At 35.1% G+C, this 27,058-nt stretch overlaps 1 protein-coding gene across 2 annotated transcripts; it reads right to left on the bottom strand.

Moving 5' to 3' along the window:
- Nucleotides 1–364: 364 nt before the first annotated feature.
- LOC127127715 (transcriptional corepressor LEUNIG_HOMOLOG) lies at nucleotides 365–6,890 on the bottom strand. Of its 2 annotated transcripts, none has more exons than XM_051056975.1 (18): nucleotides 6,660–6,890; nucleotides 6,221–6,316; nucleotides 5,968–6,065; nucleotides 5,671–5,780; nucleotides 4,936–5,222; nucleotides 4,749–4,824; nucleotides 4,523–4,631; nucleotides 3,755–3,804; nucleotides 3,396–3,659; nucleotides 3,028–3,102; nucleotides 2,420–2,641; nucleotides 2,032–2,173; nucleotides 1,850–1,956; nucleotides 1,607–1,756; nucleotides 1,354–1,509; nucleotides 1,154–1,270; nucleotides 863–1,060; nucleotides 365–767 (listed from the first exon to the last, which is right to left on the bottom strand). In XM_051056975.1, exons 2-18 carry the CDS (start codon nucleotides 6,268–6,270, stop codon nucleotides 624–626), a joined length of 2,355 nt encoding a protein of 784 aa, XP_050912932.1. In that variant the 5' UTR covers nucleotides 6,271–6,316; nucleotides 6,660–6,890; the 3' UTR covers nucleotides 365–623. The 2 variants fall into 2 exon arrangements, with proteins under 2 accessions (XP_050912932.1, XP_050912933.1); XM_051056976.1 differs by lacking the exon at nucleotides 6,660–6,890 and adding an exon at nucleotides 6,515–6,535.
- Between the last annotated feature and the right edge of the window lie 20,168 nt (nucleotides 6,891–27,058).

The following is a 27,058-nucleotide window of genomic DNA, read 5'->3' as shown; positions in this document are numbered from 1 at the left end:
TAATGGACAAACAAAATTTAATATTTTATTAAAATTATAAAATGTTTTATAATTTGAGATGGAGAAAATATCTATTAAAGATTTTTTTTAGACTTGATAAAAATCTGATCTGCCATATTCCTTACTCTAATAACATCCCAAACTCACATTTTTAGAATCATTGAGTGCCCACCCAAACTCACACTTTTGTCACATTTACATATTTTATACCAATTAAGACTTCAAATAAAAGATAATAGTAATTAGAAGATATAAATAAAAAAAATTAATGTTATATAAAAAACCAAAAAATAACATTCACTTTGAACCAATTTTTTTTATCTGAATGTGAATATATAAATATAAAAATCAGATATGAACTTCCTTAACTCCAAATAAACCATACTATTACATAAAAAATATATTGCAGACATTGTGAAATAACTCAGTTGAAGTACTGAGGATTTTATACACAATAATACAAAATTTGATTTATGTGCTAGTAGTATACCTTATTGCATACTAAGTTCAAAGACCTCTGAATTCTTTTTGCTTTCAATATAGATCTTTGAAATTCTTTCTGGAATAAAGGGTTAATGAAAAGAATATAGGAGAGAGATATTAGATAATAAAATGTGTGATTGTTATTTCCACAGCTTTACGGCGTTGTCGCGACTCGCAGAGGCAACCATTCCAGTGACAGGAGACTGAGCCAATGCAGATATCACATTGTCATGTGCAGGAATTGTCATGCTCTTGTTCTCAGCCATGTTCCACAACTCTATGGACTGCATACCACCATAAAAGAAAAGAGGAAATTTAAAACCAATGAGCACGATATGAATGAGTGACAGGCAGACAGCGGTAATAATTTGATACTTACCGAAAACCCTCCGACTACTAATAAAGTTGAATAGCTTGGATGAAAAACACTGGAATAAAACTGGTTCCCGGTGGAGTTGAGCTCCTGAACGCAATCTCCTGATGTCAAATTCCAGATCTTCACCGAATTTGGACTAACAGATGCCAACATATCTCCAGTAGCATCCCAGCAAATATTGTTTATCGGTTCAGGATGACCCTACAAAGACAAATGATTTAATTGTAAAATCCAAAGAAAAATCTTGAAGTGAAAAACATCAAGATAGCTATATAGAGCAACTCAATCTTTTACCGGGAGTTGGTAAATTTGTCTGTCAGTTTCGACGTCGAAAATAGACACCACTTTATCAGAAGCTGCTGCAAGTAACTGTCCCAATCGAGGCTGAAACCTCACTTTTGCACTACCTCCCTGAAACAACCGATTGTGATGAATATTAGGGACACATAAAATTGTTGAAAATGGATATGATTGAAAGTACTTGTTCGACTAACCTTAGATACACGGGTACAAGAGGATGAAGTAATGTTCCAATACCGAATTTCATTTTCTGTATCGCAGAAGCAGAAAATATCAGTCTTCTTAGGGTGGAAATCAAGGGACATAATAGCTGAACTGTGCCCGCTATATTCTTGAACACAATAGGTTGGCTGCAATGGAAGAAAGATATGAAGAGTAAATCGTATTTTGTGTATATAATTGCAAAAGATGTTTGCTAGGTTAATTGAGAAAAGTCTGTTATGTTACATTGGCTGCGTCCCATAACCGCACAGATTTGTCACATGAGGCAGTCGCCAACTGAGATGAATTTGGTCTAAAACGAACATCTGTAATAACCAATTTGTGTTCTTCAGGAGTGCTCTCTGTCCCTAAAGTGTCCATATTCCAAAGGACAACCTGATAAATGCCCCCGCAAAAAAGTAACCAATAGAGTTATAAGAATTCATAAGTTGAATATGGCACAGTATCCTCATTAGGTAAGCAAATTACCTTCTTGTCATCCCCGGCACTGGCTAGCAACTTTCCATCTGAAGAAAAGTGACAGCAAGTAACTGTGTTCCTTGTTCTTATGCAACCAAATTCGGCAAAGGTGAAACCTGAAATAAAAGTGTGGGGAGTCATACTTTTCCACAATACTTCCCTAACGGAGAAGACACACCCATAAAGCTTACCTTTTGAAGATTCTTTTTGTTGCTCAGCCGGACTTTGTTTTATAGCCCCATAGAGATTGCCACCATCTCCTCCGTCATTTGATAGAAAGGATTCCACGTTATCATCTAAAGCACCGACATCTCCAAATCGTTCTATATCATCCTGGTTTATGAAATAATAGCGTCAGAAATACGATAACTTGCTTAACTTATAACTCAACATCACAACAAACACATTTATGTAAATGTTTACATCAAGATTAATTGTTAGAAATAGAAAGATTGTTCTTTTAGATAATACTAACTTGAACATATAGATCAGAAAGCTGCAAGTAAATCAAATGTGCATGCAATCTCATTTATATGACCATACACAAACATGCAAATTAAAATTATTAACAATACTTACCAGTAAATTTGAAGATGATGCCAGGCCTCCTGTTGCCTCTGTACCATACATCATCATGCTCTTTTGCACATTGTTAACATGCTGCAGGCTGCTTGCTGTATTTAATCCATCACCAGGTGTGTGTGTTGATGACGGCGAATTAGGGGAAGGACCAGCGGTGTTTCCAGTACCAGTGCTATTGGCAGCTCCAGAAGAAGAAGCTTGCTTTCGTTTTCTGTTACTCTGATGACAAAACAGAGATAGTATGTCGATTATAATCATGTTTTTCAGATCCCTCTAACAAACCTGCTTGTAATGAAAAGGATGTCTCTCACTTATAAACATTTTTTAAGCCATATCACATCAAATGTGGGACTCTCAAATCTCAACACACCCAATACTGAATATCTAGAGATAGCCCAAAAGGCCCCATAAAATGTGGCCTGACGAATCTAGGATACACTCTAATACATCTTGTAAGTAAAGTGGTGTCACCCATTTATAAATATATTTTCAGGTCATATCTCATCCAAAGTAAAAGTCTCAACCATTACCAAGTTGATCTGGTTACATTCCATACGAAGAAAAAGGGAAAGAAGGAAGAAAAAAACATAGACGTTAAGCACAACCTGCTGCAGTTGATGCTGCTGCTGCAATTGCTCTTGCTGCTGAGATAATGATTGTTGGGACTGGGTCATCTTCATCTGTATGACACCAATTGAAGATTAAAGAATTCAATATTTCATAATTGACCTCCAAGATCTTAAACATTTATCATCTTAGAACTAATGTATATGGCTTACTTATCGCATACAGACAAAATTGACAACTATATACATTTCAAGCACATTTTTCTTTACCTTTTTCTTATTATCGACATTGTTCGTGTAAATCTAAAATGTATTTACTTTTTAATTATGTTATTGTTCTCACTCAAGCAATTCACGAAATTCTGCTAAATTTGATATCCTTTTAATATTTGAAGAGCCAATCCAACCTTGGGTGAACCTGATTGCATTTGGGAGCAAATAGATCCATCATTTCTGTTAGACTGACCATCCTTTGCATTTAAGCTACCTCGAGGAAGACCAGAAAGTCTCCGCGGATCCATATCACCATAATTAGAATTTCCAAGGTTGTTTTGTGCCTGAGCCTGTGCCAAGACCTGTTGTTGTTGTGATGCCAAAAGATACTGGTTTTGTGCTGTCAAATTAGGCTTCTGAACTTGTACGCCCAAACCAGGTCTTAGTTGATCAATACCCTGTAAAAATGAGATAGGGATAAGTCATATTCCGCTCCCGAAAAGTTAAACTGGCTTTACAGAAACAACACTGATGAAAATAACATCAAACTCACAGTTAGAGGCCATCCCTTCAACGGAAGACCTGTAACTCCTTGGTTTAATCCTGAAGGATGATTAAAGAAACAATCAGAAAAATGGATCCGCCATGACTGGTATTTAACGCTAAATGTGAAAGCAATAAGGAATATCTCTACAAAGATCAACATTGAAACTTAGAATAAAACTGACAATAAATAATACCATTACAGTACCAGTTGCAAGGTTACCAAGCTCATGCTATAAAAATTTCCCTCCATCCCACAATAATTGACTAATGACATATTTTCTTATTTCACAGATTAAAAAATAATATAACAAAGAGAAAGAGAATAGTAATTTACCAAATTAACCTTATCAAGTAAGAGTATATTCACATTTCACCGTTATCATAAATGCAAAGTAAAATATATTGATTTGGAAGTGATGCAGATAGTATTATTTAGGGGGTATTATTGAGAGAAAAAAAAGCTATTAATATTACATTGAAAACTGAAAGTGATAATCATTGTGAGGAAATATTTTTTTTAAATGTGACAATTATTATAGGATGGAGGGAGTATAGTTTTACACCAAAGAAAAAGGATTGTCAAGAAAATCAACCAAAAACCCTGTCTTTTATATTCACAAAAAACATAGAAGGCTAAATGAAATAACACTCAGGCCACACACACACACACAGAAAAAATAAAGTAAGCTGTATTAGAAAGAAGGAACCATATATGCTATCCCTAGACGATAAAAAATTTATATGAAGTATTGTAAAGGGGACGCAGTAATGACACCTCCACTGCCTAACCCAGATTTTGATTGTAAAATTGCTTGTCGATAAACTGATGAATCCATAGGCAAATTCTTTGGACTGGCGCCGATGTTAACTTCTCCTTTGATATCCTGGAAACTTAATTTATCAACTTTCTTATCATAGTGGTGAAAACAGAGAAAGAATTCAAAATAATAGTTAAAAAAAACACTGCAATATCCAAGTTTGTATATGGTTAAAGTAGTTACAGCATTCAAAGATGACCGTGCTTGCATTTGCTGCAATGCTGTGGACATATTCCCTGAATTACCATGAACCAACTGACTGAGAAAGAAAATAACCCAAATTATTAGCATTTCAATCCATAGATCGAGATATCAGTAAAACTTTCGCTTACGGTAACTATAATCTATAAAGCTAAGCAAATTTAGTTACCCTTGATGACTTGTTGCTGGTTTGAGAAGAGCCATCCTATTTGCATCAATAAGAGCTGGAGATGCCTCTGAATCCATTGAATGAGGGTGTTTCATTCGCTCTTCATACATTTTCATGGCCAACACACTAGCTGGTGGCTGCCCCAACATACCTTCAGAGTTCATGGCGTTTAAGGAACCACCAAGTGCAGGATGATTGGGATCTCTTCGCTGTAACTGTGCATTTCGCTGCTGCATTAGTTGCATTTGCTGCATTTGAAGTTGTTCTCTGGCCTTTGTTTGCTGGGTCTATCAACATGCAAATCCATACATAAGATCCACTTTGCTAGCAATATATAAAAGAACTAAAAAAGCCTCGCTGCACGAGGCTCCCACCAGGTGGGGTCTGCAGAGGTTAGATTGGAAAGTGTAACTTCCACTCAAAAGGCTGCAATCTCACCGTTGCGCCTAGACTCGCCCTCCAATATTTAAAATAACTAAGGGTATGTTTGGATGGGGTTTTTTGGAGGACTAAGCACATATTTTGGTACATACTTGAGATTTATAAATAAAAAATGAAAGAATAACATGATAGATGATCGTATAACATTAAAATCGCACTTAATTTATTTTTAGAAACATTTTATAGCTTTCTTAATTTAGAAAAGAAAAATAAGTCCCCCTCTCCCCCTCCAAAACCCTTCATCCAAACATACCTAAGGAGAAAAAAAACGCAGGTGTTACATGATAAGATCACCTCAATATAAGATACAGCAGCCTCCGAATGTTTCTCATTTGTCCTCGAGATGAATATATCCCAAAAGACCGACCACCACTCAAAAAGAAATCCGCCAGGTGCATCAATTGCTATTAAAAACAAAATATACAACTCATTATATACCCGATCGAGCCACTTCCTTCAGCATACAAATTAATTTCTGAGCTATGAAATTCAATTAAAAAAAACCCTCCTAAACCAATGACATTTTAACCTAATTCTTTACAACATAACATAGTAAAGAATGATCAACAATCTTAATTCTTAGTTTCTTACCTACTGGATCCGTGGAAACTTTCCCTTCTGTCATAAAAATTTTCGCGGTGGCGTGTAACTTCCTTTTCAGAAAATAATCATGAATATAAACATCAAGCCTGAAGCATAACATGACAAGCAAAACAAACAAATAAACATCAACATAACATGATCCTCAAGATCAAAATCAAACAAAACCAGGAGCAAATCAAACACAGAAAAGGAAACAAAATCTAGAGTAGGAAAAATGTCAAACATTTAGCATGCAACATACATTTTATCAGCTTCCCAATTACTCTGAGCCTGACCCAAACTTGGCTTCATATTGACAAACCCAACTTCTCACAAACCTGTAGTATTTTTCTTATCTCTGCAAAGAAAGAAAATTTATCTTTAGAAGCCTCTAAACCTTAAACAAAAATCAACCATAATAAAAGTACTTAAACTTAAACCCCAAATTATGTTACTTTTTCTTCTAATCCCCTGAATTCTAAGAATCCTTTCACAATTACACAAAAATCAACATCATCTTTGACAATTGTATATCAAAAAGACAAAGTATAAATACAAGCCACTTAGATCAAAGATTAAAGCACCACCATCATGAGACACCCACTGCACAAAAACCCAACACAATTGATGAAAACCCAAAACTAAGCAAAATCAAGGAGCAGGGCTGAACCAAAATTGAAAAGTAGAAATAAAAAAGGAACCTTTATTGAAAGAAATTGAGTGTGAAATGGAGTAGAAGAGAGTCGGAGGCGGTGAAAGTTGTCAGAATGTGTGAGAGAGAAAGGGAAAGAGCGAGAAAAATACGGAATTTTCTGGGGAAAAAGTGGGGATGGAAACTGTGGTTGAGTTGAGTGTCAGTGAAGTGCAAGAACTCGCGTTATGAGTTTCAGAAAAAGTGGAACAGCTGGAGAGAGAATGGATGGAAAGACAAGGATACTTAAAGAGACAGATAATCACATGTAACTGTTACCAAGGTTAGGTTCTTTTTATGAAATATTTAATTCTACTGCTTAATTTATTTTTATTGTTTAATGAATATCCAATGGATTTGATTCACTATTTTGAGTATTTACTTCATATACCAAATTAATTTTATGATATTACTTCATCAATTCTTTTTTAATTGTTATTTTCTGATTTTTTAATATATCAAGAAAATTAATTAATTAATATTGATATTTTCCAAATAATAATTCTCATTTTATTTATAATTTTTTTAATTATTTATTTTTTTTATTTTTATTTTTATTTTTCTGTAATAGTTAGTACAATTAATATTATTTTAAACTTTGTAAATAATAATTAAAAAAAGAATAAAAAATTATTTAAAAAATGACATTTTCTCATAATTTATAGTAATATTAAATATTTTTGAAATTTAGAATAAAATAATATAAAATTTGCATCCATATAATTGTGTACAAATGAGAGTTGGAAATTCCACGTTGTTTAGAATAATGGAGGTAGAAATCCGAACCGAATTTCCTTCGAGTTAAATGGTAGTGACGTTACAACTAGATCAAACAAATTCTATCGTTAATAGTTCTAACTATGAATACTTAATTTAATACAAATTTTTTATTTTTTATTTTAAATTCATAATTGTTTAATTTACTAGAAATCATAGAAATCATCTATCATCAATATACATTAAATCTAAATTGTTTAAAAAATTTATGGGTTCAATTTCTTCTGAAAAAAATATTTGGTTCTTTTTTATATTTTAAAATCTGAATAGAATTGTTTAAAAATAAAATTCAAATTAAAAATAAAATTTTGATTTTTTTATGTTTTTAAATCTAAATTGTTTAAAATAAAATTAAAATTGAAAAATTAAAAATAAAATCCAATATAGTTATCTGCATAATTATTAAAGAAAATGCATGTGGCATAAATAATACACATGACATTTCAGTCACAGTTCAAAAGTAAGAAAAAATCCTGTTTGAGAAAAATATCAATAGAAGGAGCAATATGATCCGGTTAAATTTTGTAAGGGATTAAACATGGTCTTTTTTATTCTCGGGAATTAAATTGAGTTCTATAACTTTTTGTGAGAGATCAAAATGGGTTTTTGTTCTAAATTTTAAAATATGACAATTATAAATATCATTGATTAATTTGAAGTGAAAGAAAGTTATATTTTAGAGTAATTAACTGTATATCGACTAATTTATAAGTTTGATAACAAGTTTGACACTTTCAGGAGATCATTACGACCAAAATAGTTGGGAAAAAATTATTTCGTCGAGCTATGACTGTGTTTCACATATGCAATTGTGTTAGGGTAGAAGTCATAGTAATATGGGACAACCATCATAATAAACATCCAAGAGAGTATGACAATATAGACATAATAGCATACCACATGCGTTAAAAATGTCAATGATTATGGCTTTTCTCAATAATTCTAGATATGTGTCGGCTGATTCACCTAAACAAATAATGGTGATGACTATGTCTTTGATTAGACGATGAATCGATATTGGGATACATGAAATCATGTCTCAAGTTTCTCATCAACTCGCTGACATTGTTAAACTCAATATTCATAATTAAGTTTAACAAGACAGAGATTTAGAGAACAAATGAGTCAATTTTGATGATAATCATGACATCTCTACAATTCAAGAAATTCAAGGGAACCAAATCAAACATGCATTGTAATAAAAAAACATATAATCAATGTAATGATAAGACATTCACAAATTCAGTCAAATCATATACAACATACCCCTATAATACCTTTAAATTTCCAAACTAATATTTTTTGCATGGCTAACCTTTGAATATCCAATGGTGAATGATACATTTAACTGAATGAATCTTCAATTTAGGCATGTACATTTGATCTTATGTAAGATTTACATTCTTTAATATTTACTTAATAAACCTATATTGCAGGGCCGCCTAATAAAATGAGTCATTAAACTTTATATAGCATTGAATTAAAATATGTTTCTAGTAAAAAAGTTAAGGGTTCGTCTCAAGCATAACATTTATGTGTAAAAGTTCAGGATCCATTAGTTAAGTCAAACCTTGATGTCAATATCAAACCCTTTGTACTAATTTTTTAGGGATTTATAATCCAAGAGAGAAATTGAGTTCATGTTATGTACATCAAACCAGAAGTTGGGTTTGGAAAATAAAATGTCACATAAATCTTATGTTTTATAATAATCAAATTGAATACAAGGCTATCATCATGGAGATTAAGATATTCGCAAGCATGGTTACATATTACACCTAAAAATAAATAAAATGTTAGACAAAAACGACCAACAATTGAATTTAGGGTTAGTTGAATTCTCTCATCCAAATGAAGGTTATGTGCATGCTAAACAGATAAATACAAGATAAACAAATCATTTTAAAGTCCACAATGAAAGTTGATAATTTGGAATTTTCCTATTTCTCCATGTTTATAACGACAATAGTTGAAACAATCATCGGAATAAGAGCATGTTCAAAAGAGGGAATTCGAAGTGGATAGGGGAAACAGAAAATTCCACGAAAGAGGGAAAATCAAGCCAAGTATGACGAACCACATACTCATATCGATATAAATATTTTTTGTCAAACCTTAATTTGCAGGTTATTGATCTATGAAGATCCATTGAAGATAAATATGCTTTTGATGATGACGACTAGCTTTTAATGATGACAACTAATTTCTAATGACAACAACTAAAGTCAATAATAAAGCAGTTAAAGATGCAATAAGATCATTAGTTTTTGGTGAACTTGACTATCTGATGATGAAACCTAAATGGAATATAAATCAAGCATCATCTCAAAGTAAAGCTCAAGCAAGTGTCTACAAAAATGGAATATCTGACAAGACTTGAAGTGTGTGAAACCTTGCCCTGACGTGTCTGAGTGAATAATATTGTAAAAGCATAAGGGCTTTATCGTAAAGCTATATGGCTAATCACATACATATTAAAACAACTCTTTTAAACCTATTTTTATCAATAAAATATTTCTAAAAATGTCTTGAAGCCATGCTAGATGATTTGGGAACTATCAAAAAAGTTTTGGGGAAATTTTTGTTCTTGCCAATCGATTGAAATTTCTTCCAACCAATTGGGACAGTTCAAAAATGTGCCATAAACGATTATCTTTAGTCCAACTAATCGATTGGTGCATGATGCCAATCGATTGGCTCATTAATTTTGGCCACAAAAGTTTTTCTTTTTTGTGCAATCTCTAGCCTATAAATATATGTCTCTTCCCACTTATCTTTGTAACACCCATTTTTCTACCCCAAAATACTTAATATATAATCAGAGTAAATAAGCACGCATATAAACAAAAGGGTGTCACATCGACGTTTTCAAAACTAAAAGCTTTCAAAAACCAACATCATTCATCATCAATATATACTACACATGGTCATTTAAAATAACACATCTCAATTATCATGAATATTCAAGAATATGCGTTCGCAGCGGAAAATAATGAATACTCATGTATGTCATAAAATGATCCATGTCCCATACCATGATCATCTCTCAATAATCACCTCAAGATAAAATAAAACAAGTAATAACATAATGCATATCCAAATAAGATATGAGTTCAATACTACTAATCTACCCAGTGTTACATAACCAGAGCATTGACTCATTACATAGTCTTCAAACTAAAATACGGAAATTCTCCGGCTAATCTCGAGCGAGCTACCGTCCACTTACTTCAACAATACTACTCTGGAGTATCTGCACGATTCCATGTAAAGCATCATTCCAACAAAAGGGTGAGAATTCAAACCATTATGAAGAAGTATAATAAAGCACAATGATTAAATCAACAATTAAAGGAATCCATCACACTTCATATAACCATGTAAATAATATTAACCAACATTTATTTCACATGTTTCAAGCATACATAAAACTCAAGGAGTATAATATTCAAATCCAATATTATATTCCCAAAAATACACATAACTACAATTATCACATAATCATATACTTTGCCAAGTCATGTATCCAAACATCATCGAATTCAATTACCATATCTCATACACGCATCACAATCACAATAATGCATACACTCAATTATCACATAACTAATGTGACTCAATGCAAGACATGTGACTCTATGCATGTGGTACCGCAATGTGAACCCAATGTTTCACCGCTTTCCGATTCAATATCTAGAATCCAAGTCACGCTTCCAATCCGGACAAGATCAAAGCCACTACATCTATTTCCAATTAAGGATCAACGTCTACTACGCCTATTTCCAATTAAGAATCAACGTATGCTACGCCTATTTCCATTCAAGGATCAACGTCTACTACGCCTATTTCCAATTAAGGATCAACGTATGCTACGCCTATTTCCAATCAAGGATCCACGTCTACTACGCCTATTTCCAATTAAGGATCAACGTATGCTACGCCTATTTCCATTCGAGGATCAACGTCTACTACGCCTATTTCCAATTAAGGATCAACTTATGCTACCATGTGAATCCACAGTTTCACCGCTTCCACCATGAAGCCGACCATGCCATAAATGAATGTACAAATACCAACACATATGCAATTAAGATCATCTCTACCATCTTAACATTCCACATATCACCATAATTCAACTCTATGAATTATCCACCAATGGTACATATACACATTCATAACAATATATCATTCACAAATATAGGCTAATTATCAACTACGCATACTAGATCTCATTGCAAATGAATACAACTTTTTAAAATCTCAAATTTTCATTTTTCAACAGTGGTAACCGGTTAACGCTCGGTGGGTAACCAGTTAACACAAAACAGAGCAAGTAACCGGTTAACGCTCGGTGGGTAACCGGTTAACATAAAACAGAATCAACTTCCTGCGCAGATTTTCAAGTAAGTAACCGGTTAACGCTCGGTGGGTAACCGGTTAACATAAAACAGAATGCAGAATTTTCTGCGTTTTTCATCGTTGAAGGACTTTCGGACCTCCGATTTTGATTCCGTAAAAAGCCAAACGTTCAGAAAATTATGACTTATACAATACTCTAAGTATATAACATTAATTTACAGTTTTAACACAATCAAATCACTACAAATCGAGAATATTCATCAAGACCTAACGATTCCAAAACCATGCAATTTAGGGATTTCAACCTAAACATATTTCTATCCATTGCCCCAATTATACCAACCCATAATAATAAGGATTCTCCCCCTTACCTCTTCAACTTTCTGGAAACCCTAGCTTCTCTCTTGTTCTTCCCCTCTTCTCCTTACTTTTCCTCTTCTCTTTCTCTATTGTTGTCAAATGATCAAATGAATCCTAATTCTCACTCTCCTCACCTCTTATATACTAGTATTCTATTTGGGCTTAAAGCATGATACCTCTAATTTAATTAATAGGCCCAATAAGACCTAATATTTAAATATCTCTATTTAATTCAAATAAATCAAACCAACTCAATATACACACCAAGTTAATTAATTCCATTATTCATTATATCTCATATCAACTAAATAATTAATTAACACACCAAATTAATTAATATAATCAATTATTATACTACCTAACAACCAATTAATTAATTAACACTCCAAATAAATAAAATAAAATATAATAATAATATAAGAAATAATTACTAAAATTGGGTTGTTACAACTCTCCCCCACTTAAAAGATTTTCAGCCTCGAAAATACCTCAAACGAACAACTCCGGATACGATTCCTTCATCTTATCCTCGAGTTCCCAAGTAATATTGCCATTGGCGACTCCGCCCCATATCACCTTCACCAAAGCAATCTCCTCACCACGAAGCTTCTTCACTTCTCGATCTTCGATTCTCATAGGTGATATATCGACCGTCAAATTATCCCTCACTTGAACATCATCTAATGGAACAACATGCGATGGATCCGCAATATACTTCCTCAATTGAGACACATGGAACACATCATGAAGATTAGAAAGTGATGGTGGTAATGCAATCTGATATGCCACTCTCGGAAATCTGATAAGGACCAATGAAACGCGGCGTCAACTTGCGCGACTTCAAAGCTCTACCAACACCCGTTATTGGCGTAACTCGAAGAAACACATGCTCATCTTTCTCAAACTCAAGAGTTTTCCTCCTTCTATCATGATAACTCTTTTGACGACTCTGAGAAGCCTTCATCTTCTCTTGAATCATCTTAATCTTATCCGTAGTCTCTTGAATCAACTCGGGTCCAACCACAACACTCTCTCCCGATTCGTACCAACATAAAGGAGTTCTACACCTTCTACCATAAAGAGCCTCAAAAGGTGCCATTCCAATACTCGAATGGAAACTGTTGTTATACGTAAACTCGATCAAAGGCAAGAAACTATCCCAATTTCCTCCTTGTTCCAAAATACAATACCTCAAAAGATCTTCAAGTGACTGAATAGTCCCCTCCGTTTGACCAACAGTTTGCGGATGATATGCCGAACTCAAACGCAACTTTGTACCCAAAGCACTTAGCAAACCTTCCCAAAATCTCGAAGTGAACCTCGAATCTCTATCTGAAACAATGCTCGACGGAATACCATGAAAACACACAATCCTTTCGATGTACAACTTAGCAAGTCTCTTCATCGAATAATCCATCCTCATCGGAATAAAATGAGCATATTTCGTCAACCTGTCCACAACGACCCAAATCGCCTCACAATTACTCAATGTTCTCGGCAAACCCGAAACAAAATCCATAGAGATACTATCCCACTTCCACTCGGGAATAGATAATAGTTGCATCAAACCAGACGAATTTTGATGTTCAATCTTTTACTTTTGACAAGTCAAACATGAATACACAAATTCCGCTACATCCTTCTTCATACCTTGCCACCAAAACATCTTTCTCAAGTCTTGATACATTTTAGTAGCACCAGGATGAATACTCAAACCACTTCTATGCCCTTCCTCAAGAATCCTCTTTCTTAAATCCGCAACATCCGGAACATAAACTCGATCACGACACCTCATGATACCATTCTCATCAATCTGAAAGTCACCACCTTTGCCTTGATTAATCAATGTCATAACATCGACTAATTTCAAATCTCACTTCTAACCTTCTCTAATCTCGTCAAGAATGCCACACGTAAGCTTCAACATACCAAGCTTAACACACGAAGGCGTCGCTTCACAAACCAAACCCAAATCTCTAAATTGCTCCAACAATTCAAACTCTCGAACCATCAACATAGACATGTGCAATGAGTTCCTGCTCAATGCATCGGCTACAACATTCGCCTTTCCAGGATGATAATTCAAACCAAAATCATAATCTTTCAAGAATTCCAACCATCTCCTTTGTCTCATGTTCAATTCTTTCTGATCGAACAAGTACTTCAAACTCTTGTGATCACTAAACACATCAAATCGCGATCCAAACAAATAATGTCTCCAAAGCCTCAACACAAACACAACGGCAGCCAACTCTAAATCATATGTCGGATAATTCTTCTCATGAACTTTAAGTTTCCTTGAAGCATAAGCTACCACTTTCCCTTTTTGCATCAGAACACCTCCCAAACCCAACAAAGAAGCATCACAATACACAACGAAAGTTTCTAACGGATCCGGTAAAATCAGAATAGGAGCCGTATTCAATCTTCTCTTAAGCTCTCGAAAATTCGCTTCACACTGCGAAGTCCAAATGAAAGCTTGACCTTTCCTAGTCAACTGCGTCAATGGTGATGACAACTTAGAAAATCCTTCAATGAACTTCCTATAATAACCAGCTGTCGCTCCCCAGGATTTCCCGAATCCAGGTACAAACGCGAAAAAGAGTGGCGAGGAGAAAAGAATAGAGTCGCCAGCTATGTACTTTTATCCCAAGAGGAGGGAAAGGTAGTACTGCATAACCTAGAGGGAACGGATAAAACAAAGTCTCGAACCAAAGAAACTGAGTAAGGGGGCCGGTTATGTGAAGGGAAGGTTATCGCACCCCTTCACGTCTGTGGTACTCCACAGGATCCACGTTTGCTATTTATGTCTAAAAGTGTGCGTAAAAGTCCTACATGCAATGCAAAAGAGAGAAAATCAAAGTAGGGAAAACAAAGAGTTATTGCTCGCACAGGCCCTACCCTGTTGCATACGTATCTCAAGAAGGATTGAGAATCAGAGCACCGTAGCTCGGCCCTGTTTGTTTGTTTTGTGTTTTCTGTTTGTTTTGTGTTTTTTAGATGAACGGCTAAACTATCACCTGTAGTAGAAGGAGTCAACGTGTCCTTAAGGGAAGATAATCAAAGAGTTTGTTTGTGTTTTAGGAATGCTCATGCAAAAAGGGAGTCCTAGACGAAGGAACCGTGCTACCTTAATTGACATGCAAACGAGAGACTATACGAAGTCTAGCAATCCTATGGGGATACAACAAGCAAGTCTCAAAAGAGAACAAAAACTGGAAATGGAATGCCAATCAATGGACTTACATCCGACTCCAAAAACAAACGGGAAACAGATAGCCAATCGATGGTCTTACATCTAACTCCACAAAACAGGAAACAGATAGCCAATCAATGGTCTTACATCTAACTCCGAACAAACAACAAACAAACGGGAAACCGAATGCCAATAGTGAAGGAGAATTGCGGTCCAAAACACAGCGGAAATTAAAATTTTCTCCTTTAGAGATCCTTACGAATGGTCATGATTAGTGATAGAATATTTACCTCTTGTGACGATTGAAACCTTTGGTGCAGATCTCTTGCGACGATCAAAACCTTTGATGGAGATCCACAGAGTGATCACAAACGTTGAACGATGACAACGTCTCTACTCAGTCCACACGAACGGATTCCTTCAATCTCAGTGCTAGTTGGTACGAGTGAAGGCTTTAAGTGTGTGTGTGTGTGAGAGAGAGAGAGAGAGAGAGAGAGAGAAAACGAAATTAATGCAACCGCTATTAATGCTTCTGCACAAGGGTTCTATTTATAGAACCACTTGTGTGGGATTCAAGCTAAAAAGCCCACTTAAGTGTAATATGCCCAAAATAACTTAAGCCCATGGTACCTTACCATATTTCGTATTCTACTCAAGTACACCGTACCTTACGATATTCTATAATTCACTTAAGGGCACCGTACCTTACGGTATTCCTTAGTTACTCTATCTCTCATCAATCCGTCCTTTGTGTGTGACCCTGTAGGTTTTCGTGACGTTGGCAATTATATTAAATCACGCATTTAACATAATAAACAGTGAGCGGTATCTAGCAACACATCACTGCTACCCAAGACACGAAAATGTCATGTGATCTGACAAAACCTTCTGTGATAATACTTATGTGTATAATTACCCTTTTGCCCTTATGTCTATATTGAACACAAGGCATAGACCGTGTCATCCTTGTCCAGTTCAATATTGGGCCCATAGACATTCATCCTGTTATACAGGATGGGCAAATTCCATCTAGGTCACTCATGTCCCTCAGCATGCTTCGTGGAGTACCCATCAACTGTCTTTATGGTTATGCAGTTACGGACAACGTTTGATCAGCAATAAAGCACTCGACTCTACATCTAGGGTCCATAGTGGTTTCAGGTCGAAGAGTGGCATACACCATTATCACCATGAGAATAACTTATGACACTTTGCATAACTTTCTATATAGTATTCTCATAGCGGGTCAATCCGGTATAAATATTACTCCTAATATTCATACCTATATTTAAGACTTGATAACTCTTTATCCATGATCCATGATATGTGATCATCAGTCTACAAACATAATAGTCTTAATGCTTTAATGTTATCCCACTTCACACTAAAGCTCGACTACGGATACTTTAAGAATAATGTCCTTATGTTTAATGTGATCTCATGATTAAGTCATACTTGATACATTAAACAGACTATCTATTCTAGGGACTTTATTAAACAAACGTAATAAAGAAAAAGCCTTTTATTATTAATAAATAATTCGATACAAGTACCAAAAGTATTGGCCTCTAGGGCTTACATCAACAAATAGATGGACTTACATCAGACTCCGAACAAGCAAACGCAAACAGGAAACGGAATGCCAATGGCTGGTCTTACATCCGACTCCTAACACACACAACAGGGTGAAAAAAGAAAAGAGTGCCCGGAGAGATCTCACTCAATCTCCTGCCTACGTATCTCATCTGGTATGAGAATCAGGGCGACGTAGTTCCCCTTAACAGGGGAGAAACTTTCTCCTAACTAGAGACTAGGGAGATAACAACTAAAAGGGAGACTACGACTCGAGCCTAGAAGTTGTCATGCAAACGATCCCTATGTTGAGGTCTCTAATCAGAACCTAACTCGCACAGGAAGCAAGCTAGCCTAAACAGCAAGTAAACAAGCACAGGTGAACATGTATCACACACTATATGCAAACAAGCGGCTCATACAAGGTTGGGCTTTAGTCAAGGGGTCATATCAACCTCGACAAACAAGCCAACACTGGAAGGGTATGATGAAGCTCTTAACCACTGACATTGACCGTCAGGGTGAGCAGATGAAAGGTAATGAGGGTTGGACCTCATAACTCTTAACCCGGGCCTGGGTAAACTTCAATCAATGAAAACGTGGGGATCCAGAATGTGGGACCCTACTCCACTTGACTGACTCTATATACAAGATCTTGGGTTAGGTTCAAGAGCTTCAGCACGTAGTGCGAGCATAATGAACGACACAACAATTAACAGGGGACTGACTACTAGTCCCTTCTATCTGTCAATTGCCTCTTCACTTAGGAGGACTTCACAAGTAACAGCACAAATGTAAACAATCACAGTCATTGCCTCTTAAGGAGGACTTCAGCCAAATGCCTGCCAAAAGAAATGACAGGGCTTCCAGACTACATGGAGTTAGAGAATGATTACCTGGGTGGTATGCCAACCACAACCAAAGCAAATCTCAACCAATGAGCTAAAAGCGACTAATGTACCTGTAAGAAAGTCAAATAAGTCAATATCATATTCAGACAAACCAAACAGACAATCAACAGTGGTTCCTCAATATGTACACAATACAAGTCCTATGTGTAAACAAGTCAAGTGAGTTCATCACCAAGGGACCTACAACACAACAAAGGTTAGTGGACAAAATAATTTGCATCTCAAGAAGTGTGATCACATCAACCACTAGCTAGATGCTTGAACCTGAAATACAAAGCTCAAAAGGTGAGTACAAATCACTAGTGCAAAGACTAGGGTCAAAGGCAAAGCAAAAAGTCAAAACAGCAGCTAATATTCTACATGACTCACATTTAATCAAGCAAGAACATGTCCTAAAAAGGATCAGACTCAAATCATAAGGTAAGGCCATCTAATGATTAAGATAAGGCAATAGGCACACAAGGTGATCACAATTGGTCATACAAATGAGAAAATGCATTTAAATCAGAAACACATCCAATGATCATGAAATTTTTTATGTGATATCAACATGTTAAACACAAGCCTCATGCCAAAAATTAAGTCCAGAAGATCACAAATGACATGTGTATAAAAATGAACAAAGGCAGCATCCAAATGTGTGACACACATTGTCACACCATATATTCATGTGTCTAAAACAGAGATGGAAAATGCTAAAAATGCCAAACAAAAGCCAAGAGATCATGTTATGTGTCATGAATGAGCATGTTAAATTTCATGGCAATTGGACAATTAATGAGCATTTCACAATAAATTGAATGAAGCATGATAATTTTGCATACATGTTCAAACACACAATCTCAATTAAAAATCCAGAACCATCCCATTCACACAAATGACATCTAAAAATAAAAGACATCAATACAATCAAGTGAAAAAAAATTGGGAGCAATTTGGATTAACATGCTATTTTTTATGGTTTTTGCAAATTGAATGAAATAATATGGCAAAATATGAATAAAATGTATGAGAAAATATGGAGGGAAATAAAATGGTTTGATTAAATTTGAAAATATGCTGGAGGTGAGTGTTGAACTCAGGACAATGAGGTTAAATGAGGCGCATGAAAATTAAATCAGAAATTGTTGTGGCAAGGTGTTGAACACAGGACCATGAGGTTAATAGAAGCGCTGGCAAAAAATTAATTCACAAAGTAACATAACCAAGTATCGAACCAGGGTTTGCATGGTGAAAACAAGCGCATGAGAAAATAAATCAAAAGCAACATGCCAGGGAATCGAACCAATGCATTCAAGGTCATGGTAGCGTTTGGATCAAAACATTGCCGTTTCATTAAATGAGTTGGCAAGCCAACTCAGAGTCAATGCATGCGTGGAACCGGTCAACAGAACCATAGCCTATCATTTCGCCATGAAGACGCACACGTGGCAGTGACAGGGATAAACCCTAGCGCTTTTACAGACGGCGGAGGACGGTGGTTTCCACCGTCTTCCCCAATGAGACCGGCGGCGCACACGAACAGAATTTTCTAGAAATTAAAAACAGGCACATCAAATGAAAGATCTCGTCATGAGGAACACGAAAATCATATTATCTAGACCTAAATCATCATGTATTAAGCAAATCGAAGCAAAACATCTTCATGCTCAAAAGTTCAGATCCACATATCTCATTCAATATTCAGCCAAATTCAAAAATATTTGCATCAGAATTATCAGCAAGATGAGACCTATCTAATCATGGCAAGGAATTGAAGAAACATGAGATTCGAAATTTCACCAACCTGAACTTGCAGTGACCAAATCCTTGTGGTTAAGCCTTCTCCAGCTCCAGATCTCCTTCTCCACTCTTGTTATGAAGCTTTGGATATGAATTGACACTTGAATTGATCTGGATCTAGCTGAAATTCAAACTTCCATGTTCATGTTCATGTTCATGTTCATGTGTTCAACTTGCTTGATTCTTGGCCAAAATCTTCAATCCACAGCTTGATCCCTACTAAATGACACTCAAGGAACACAATTATGCAAGAAAATTAAGGTGTTATGTGGAGAAAATTCAAATTTGGATTGAGAGAAAAATTTGGAGGGAAATGAGATTCTAGATCTAGAACTTGTCAAAACTGAGCAATTCTGTTACAATTAAGCTTATATATGACATGTTAATTACTTTGCTAATGACAATTAGGCTTGGCTAATGAAAAGTTAATGAGAAATGAGGTGTATGACCAAATTGCAAAATGTGTGGTGCATGGAGAATTTTACACGTGAACATTACCATATGAGGACTCAAATCCACTTAAAATCAGCTTATGAGCAAGATTAGCTTAGAATTTTGTATGTATGATGCACCAAATTTGAATTAGGCAATTTCCCTCCAAAATGCTCATGCATGGCCAAATGATCATGTGATATTATTTCATGCAATGCAATGATGGATTTGGAAAATATTGGTCATGACAAGCAATTTGCAAAAAGAGTGGCTCAAATTGGAGTTTTGGATCAAAAGTTATGGCACTTTGAAGTTTCATGCACACTTGGTGATCATTTGCTCATAACTTCTCAACCCTTCATCAAATGCTCATGATCTTGGACTTTTTGGAAATGGGAGAGAAAGATCTTCAACTTTAATGTTCATCAAAAATTCATTTGAACCTTCTTTGATGTTGGAAAGTCAAGTTGAATGTGGTCTAAAAACTTGCCATTTTTGGAAACTTGAAATTACAGGTCACTTTCCATTTTTGGAAACTTTTGCCTTGACTTCAAAATCTTCCAGATTGATGTTTGAAATGACAAATGAACCTCTTTTGAACATGAATGAGGTGTTGAAACTCATTTCTCCACCTCAAAGCCCTCAGCTCTTGCACAGTTGACTGTATAGGCCCCCAGATGACCTTGACATGCTCTGATCAGCTTGAACCTCTACCACTTAAGGAAATGGATCCAAAATGAAACCCTAACCCATATAAGCTCAATATAATGACCACATGATCCCTATCACAACAAAATACCTCTTCCCCTTGAAGAACTCTGGTTGGAATAGAAGTCATTGATTAGGGTTGACCAGAGGTCAAAACCCTAATCTAAAGGAACCTGAGCATACACAATGAAACCCTTGATGATGATAAAACCATGATGATGATAATATATCCTTGCACACAAGATAATGCTCAAGACCTTTGAAGGATCAGGAAACCCTAAATGAAGTACAAACCCCTCAGATGGTTGATCATCAATCCATGGAAACCCTCGGGCTTGAACCATGTAACTTCTCCATCTTCTGAAAAAGACTTTGGAGGATGATCTTTTCTTATTTTCAAATGATATGCAAGATGCAATGCTTAATGTCCTAAAAAATGAAATGCAATGCTAAACTAGTCCCAAGAAGAGGAGGGCAAATTTTGAGGTGTTACACCAGCCAAACCAAGGAAACTTTTAATCTCAGTCAATTTTCGTAGGATCCACAGAAATACCACCACTCAAAATCACATGTCCAAGAAAACATACTTAACTCAACCAAAACTCACATTTAGAGAGTTTAGCAAACAACTTCCTCTCTTTCAACACTAATAACACAACCTTCAAATGCTCGGCATGATCCTCTTTACTCTTGGAATAAATCAATATATCATCGATGAACACAACTACAAACTTATCCAGATAATCATGAAAAATTCTATTCATATACTCCATAAATACACCAGGCGCATTAGTCACACCAAAAGGCATCACGGAGTACTCGTAGTGACCGTATCTTGTCCGAAAAGCAGTCTTTTGAATATCCTCAGCCTTTACACGAATCTGATGATACCCAGACCTCAGATCAATCTTGCTAAACACACAAGCTCCAACCAACTGATCCATTAGATCGTCAATCCTCGGAAGTGGATACTTTTTCTTAATCGTCACTTTATTCAATTGTCTATAGTCAACACATAATCTCATAGAACCTTCTTTCTTCTTGACCAACAGAACAGGTGCACCCCACGGCGATACACTAGGACGAATAAACCTCTTCTCAAGCAATTCTTCAAGTTGACTCTTCAACTCTTTCAACTCAGAAGCAAACATTCTATAGGGAGCCATCGATACAGGACTAGTTCCCGGAACTACATCAATCAAAAACTCAACCTCACGTTCCGACGGTAAATCACTTATATCTTCCAGAAATACCTCCACAAACTCACAAACTATTGGCAATTCTTCAATCGTCCTCTTCTCACAAATATCCAAGGTTGCCAACAACATAAACAGCTCGACACCATCTTGCACCGATTCATCAACTTGCTTAGCAGACACAAACCAATCTTCCTTAGCACCAACCTCAGGAAAATAAATGTCTTCTCCAAAACAGTTAACTAGCCAACACTGCACTCTTGCGTGCAACAACATAATGTCCAAGCTCGATACAATTGGAACATCCAAGAGAAGCAGACGCTTCTCCCCCACTTATTTCATTCCCAACCTGCCAATGGAAAATAAAACAAGCATCGACAATGTTCTCACACACATGCCGCATGCTATGGTACAAACATAATTAAACAACCTGGACGGACCGACCGACCTGCTCTGATACCACTAATGTAACACCCCTTTTTCTATCCCAAAATACTTAACGTATAATTAGAGTAAATAAGCACGCATATAAACAAAAGGGCGTCACATCGACGTTTTCAAAACTAAAAGCTTTCAAAAACCAACATCATTCATCATCAATATATAATACACCTGGTCATTTAAAATAACACATCTCAATTATCATGAATATTCAAGAACATGCGTTTGCAGCGGAAAATAATGAATACTCATGTATGTCATAAAATGATCCATGTCCCATACCATGATCATCTCTCAATAATCACCTCAAGATAAAATAAAACAAGTAATAACATAATGCATATCCAAATAAGATATGAGTTCAATACTACTAATCTACCCAGTGTTACATGACCAGAGCATTGACTCATTACCTAGTCTTCAAACTAAAATACAGAAACTCTCTGGCTAATCTCGAGCGAGCTATCGTCCACTTACTTCAGCAATACTACTCTGGAGTATCTGCACGATGTCGTGTAAAGTATCATTCCAACAGAAGGGTGAGAATTCAAATCATTATGAAGAAGTATAATAAATCACAATGATTAAATCAACAATTAAAGGAATCCATCACACTTCATATAACCATGTAAATAATATTAACCAACATTTATTTCACATGTTTCAAGCACACATAAAACTCAAGGAGTATAATATTCAAATCCAATATTATATTCCCAAAAATACACATAACTACAATTATCACATAATCATATACTTTGCCAAGTTATGTATCCAAACATCATCAAATTCAATTATCATATCTCATACACGCATCACAATTACAATAATGCATACACTCAATTATCACATAAGTCTAATGTGACTCAATGCAAGACATATGACTCTATGCATGTGGTACCATAATGTGAACCCAACGTTTCACCGCTTTCCGATTCAATATCTAGAATCCAAGCCACGCTTCCGATCCGGACAAGATCAAAGCCACTACATCTATTTCTAATTAAGGATCAACGTCTACTACGCATATTTCCAATTAAGGATCAACGTATGCTATGCCTATTTCCATTCAAGGATCAACGTCTACTACGTCTATTTCCAATTAAGGATCAACGTATGCTACGCCTATTTCTATTCAAGGATCAACGTCTAATACGCCTATTTCCAATTAAGGATCAACGTATGCTACTCCTATTTCCATTCAAGGATCAACGTCTACTACGCCTATTTCCAATTAAGGATCAACGTATGCTACCATGTGAACCCACAGTTTCACTGCTTCCACCATGAAGCCGACCATGCCATGAATGAATGTACAAATACCAACACATATGCAATTAAGATCATCTCTACCATCTTAACATTCCACATATCACCATAATTCAACTCTATGAATTATCCACCAATGGTACATATACACATTCATAACAATATATCATTCATAAATATAGGCTAATTATCAACTATGCACACTAGATCTCATTGCAAATGAATACAACTTTTTAAAATCTCAATTTTTCATTTTTCAACAGTGGTAACCGGTTAACGCTCGGTGGGTAATCGGTTAACACAAAACAGAGCAAGTAACCGGTTAACGCTCGGTAGGTAACCGGTTAACATAAAACAGAATCAACTTCCTGCGCAGATTTTCAAGCAAGTAATCGGTTAACACTCGGTGGGTAACCGGTTAACATAAAACAGAATGCAAAATTTTCTGCGTTTTTCATCGTTGGAGGACTTCCGGACCTCCGATTTCTATTCCGTAAAAAGCCAAACATTCAGAAAATTATGACTTATACAATACTCTAAGTATATAACATTAATTTACAGTTTTAACACAATCAAATCACCACAAATCGAGAATATTCATCAAGACCTAACGATTCCAAAACCATGCAATTTAGGGATTTCAACCTAAACATATTTCTACCCATTGCCCCAATTATACCAACCTATAATAATAAGGATTCTCCCCCTTACCTCTTCAATTTTCTGGAAACCCTAGCTTCTCTCTTGTTCTTCCCCTCTTCTCCTTACTTTTCCTCTTCTCTTTCTCTATTGTTGTCAAATGATCAAATGAATCCTAATTCTCACTCTCCTCACCTCTTATATACTAATATTCTATTTGGGCTTAAAGCATGATACCTCTAATTTAATTAATAGGCCCAATAAGACCTAATATTTAAATATCTCTATTTAATTCAAATAAATCAAACCAACTCAATATACACACCAAGTTAATTAATTCCATTATTCATTATATCTCATATCAACTAAATAATTAATTAACACACCAAATTAATTAATATAATCGATTATTATACTACCTAATAACCAATTAATTAATTAACAATCCAAATAAATAAAATAAAATATAATAATAATAATAATATAAGAAATAATTACTAAAATTGGGTTGTTACAATCTTCACATCTAAAAATGTGAGCTTTCATTCCCCACTTCTCACTCTCTCTAAAAATATTTTTGTTTACTTTCTCTCATTAAAGTTTGGTTGTAGCACTTTCGATAAAGTCATTTGGCAAGTGAGGTTGTTGTAATTCTGGAAAGGTAGATTTGTAAGTTCACCAATGAAATTTTGTTTTTACCTTGGTTGAAAAATTTATACATTAAGGAATATTTATTAGGGTTTGAAGCTAAACCTGTGAAAACTTTGGTTTGGGAATTGTGTGATAAAGTCTTTGTTTAGGTTTGAGATCAGCCTGGTGTTAAAAACTAACAGATTCTTGGTTAACCTAGTATAAAAACCAAGATTCGATTTAAGCTCAACCCGGAGTTAAAATCTTCGCTCGATTTGAGATCAGCCCAATGGTAAAATATCATAGGTTCTTGGTTATTCCAGTATAAAACTAAGACTCGGTCTGTAAGCTCAACATAGTCTTAAAAGCTCTCCCATGTTCAAGATCAACTCGTATAAAATCTTTGTTTGAAGCTTGAAGACTAGCAACTCTAAGTTTCTTGTGGAAAGAGATTAACCGTTTTGATCCATCATTTGGAAGGAAGACTCGTCGTTTCTCTATGTATTTTCTATTTTTATTGGAAGTTAGTCATAAACTTCATTTTCAGTGTATAAGGGGGTTCGAGAGTTCAATCTACTAAAATCTCTTAAGTTTATCAAATACTCTAAAGAAAAAATCTTAGGGAGAGGGTTAAGTCTTTTTTTTACTAAACTTCTATAACTTCTGGTGTTTTTCTCTATTCCCTTAACTTTTACACTCCGCACTTTACTTTCTGAATTTTATTTTTCGTTGCTTACTTTCAAAAAAATTCTAAAATGTTTTTAAACTCTGAAATTAATCCTAAAAAAATTTCAAAATCATTTTTTTTAAACACACATTTCATCCCCCTCCCCTCTTGTGTGTGGAGTCACATGTCCAACATTTTCACCTCTAACATCTATGTACTCCCACTTATATCTTTATTATCATCTAATTCACCAGACTTTAATTTAGTTTATATACAAATACTATATGGGGTTTTCAATCTATATGAGTGTGAATAAGGCGCATACTACATGATGGTTTCCCAATCCCTGACACTTCCAACTTAACATTTGCAATAACTTAGACAATGTTCATTAATAAATTTTCTCTCTTCATATTTCAAACAAACCGCTTACCATATGTTCCTTTTTTCACATTATTATTGATAGATTCTACAATACTCTCCACTTCAAATTGGGTTTTTTCTCCAACACTTTTGGCACTAGAATTTGTTTGTTCCTCCTTTTCCCCATCCTTTTCCTCCGCTTTGTTACCCCTCAACTTCTTACTCATTTACATTCTTACGATCAAAGCTCTTAGCCATTTGCTACCCAAATATGCATCATAGCCTGTCATAATTATGGATGCTTATGGGAAACTCTCCCGACAAGGCTAACACCTATGTCCATAAATATTGGATCCTTTAATTGCATGTAATCATGTTCTTCACAATCCATATATTAAGATTAATTATGAATACAACACTTCATGATACCTTGTCATAATACTCTTTCTTAGCTTGTTTTTTGTTTTTTTTTATAACTAAATTAGTGACTAATATTGTATGAATCATAGAAAAATATAACAAGATTCAAAATATTGTAAAAATTTCATTTAAACTCAAAATCACTCTAATCAGACAACTATAAAATATTTTTACATGATAGATGCTATAGTGACAAGAAATGGTGCGAGAATAGTACACAAGAGCTTGAAGAAAAGGATAAGAAATGAAATTTTTGTCAACATCACTCGACGATCAAGATGAATCATAGCACGATTTCAAATTAAACACAAAAAAGGAAACAAATTCTAGAGTAGGAAAATTGTCGAACATTTAAAATGTGACATACATTTTATCAGCCTCCCGATTACTTTGAGTCTAACCCAAAGTTGGCTTCATATTGACAAACCCAACTTCTAAGAAACCTCGGGTATTCTAATATTTGCAAAGAAATAAATCTGAACTTCTTAAGCCTTTGAACATAAGAAAACAACCATAGTAGAAGTAACTAAACTCCATATATATATTATTAGAAACTTAAACCCCAAATTTTGTAACTTTCTCTTCCGATTCCCTTGAAATCTAAGAATCCTTTCACAATTACGTAAAGATTAACATCATCTTTCACAATTGTATCAAAAAAGAAACTATAAAAGCACATTAGATCAA

This window comes from Lathyrus oleraceus, chromosome 3 (assembly GCF_024323335.1).
Source record: "Lathyrus oleraceus cultivar Zhongwan6 chromosome 3, CAAS_Psat_ZW6_1.0, whole genome shotgun sequence".
In the NCBI taxonomy this organism is placed as follows: Eukaryota; Viridiplantae; Streptophyta; class Magnoliopsida; order Fabales; family Fabaceae; genus Lathyrus; species Lathyrus oleraceus.
The sequence above is the reverse complement of the archived record's forward strand: the minus strand, read 5'-3'. Positions and strand labels throughout refer to the sequence as shown.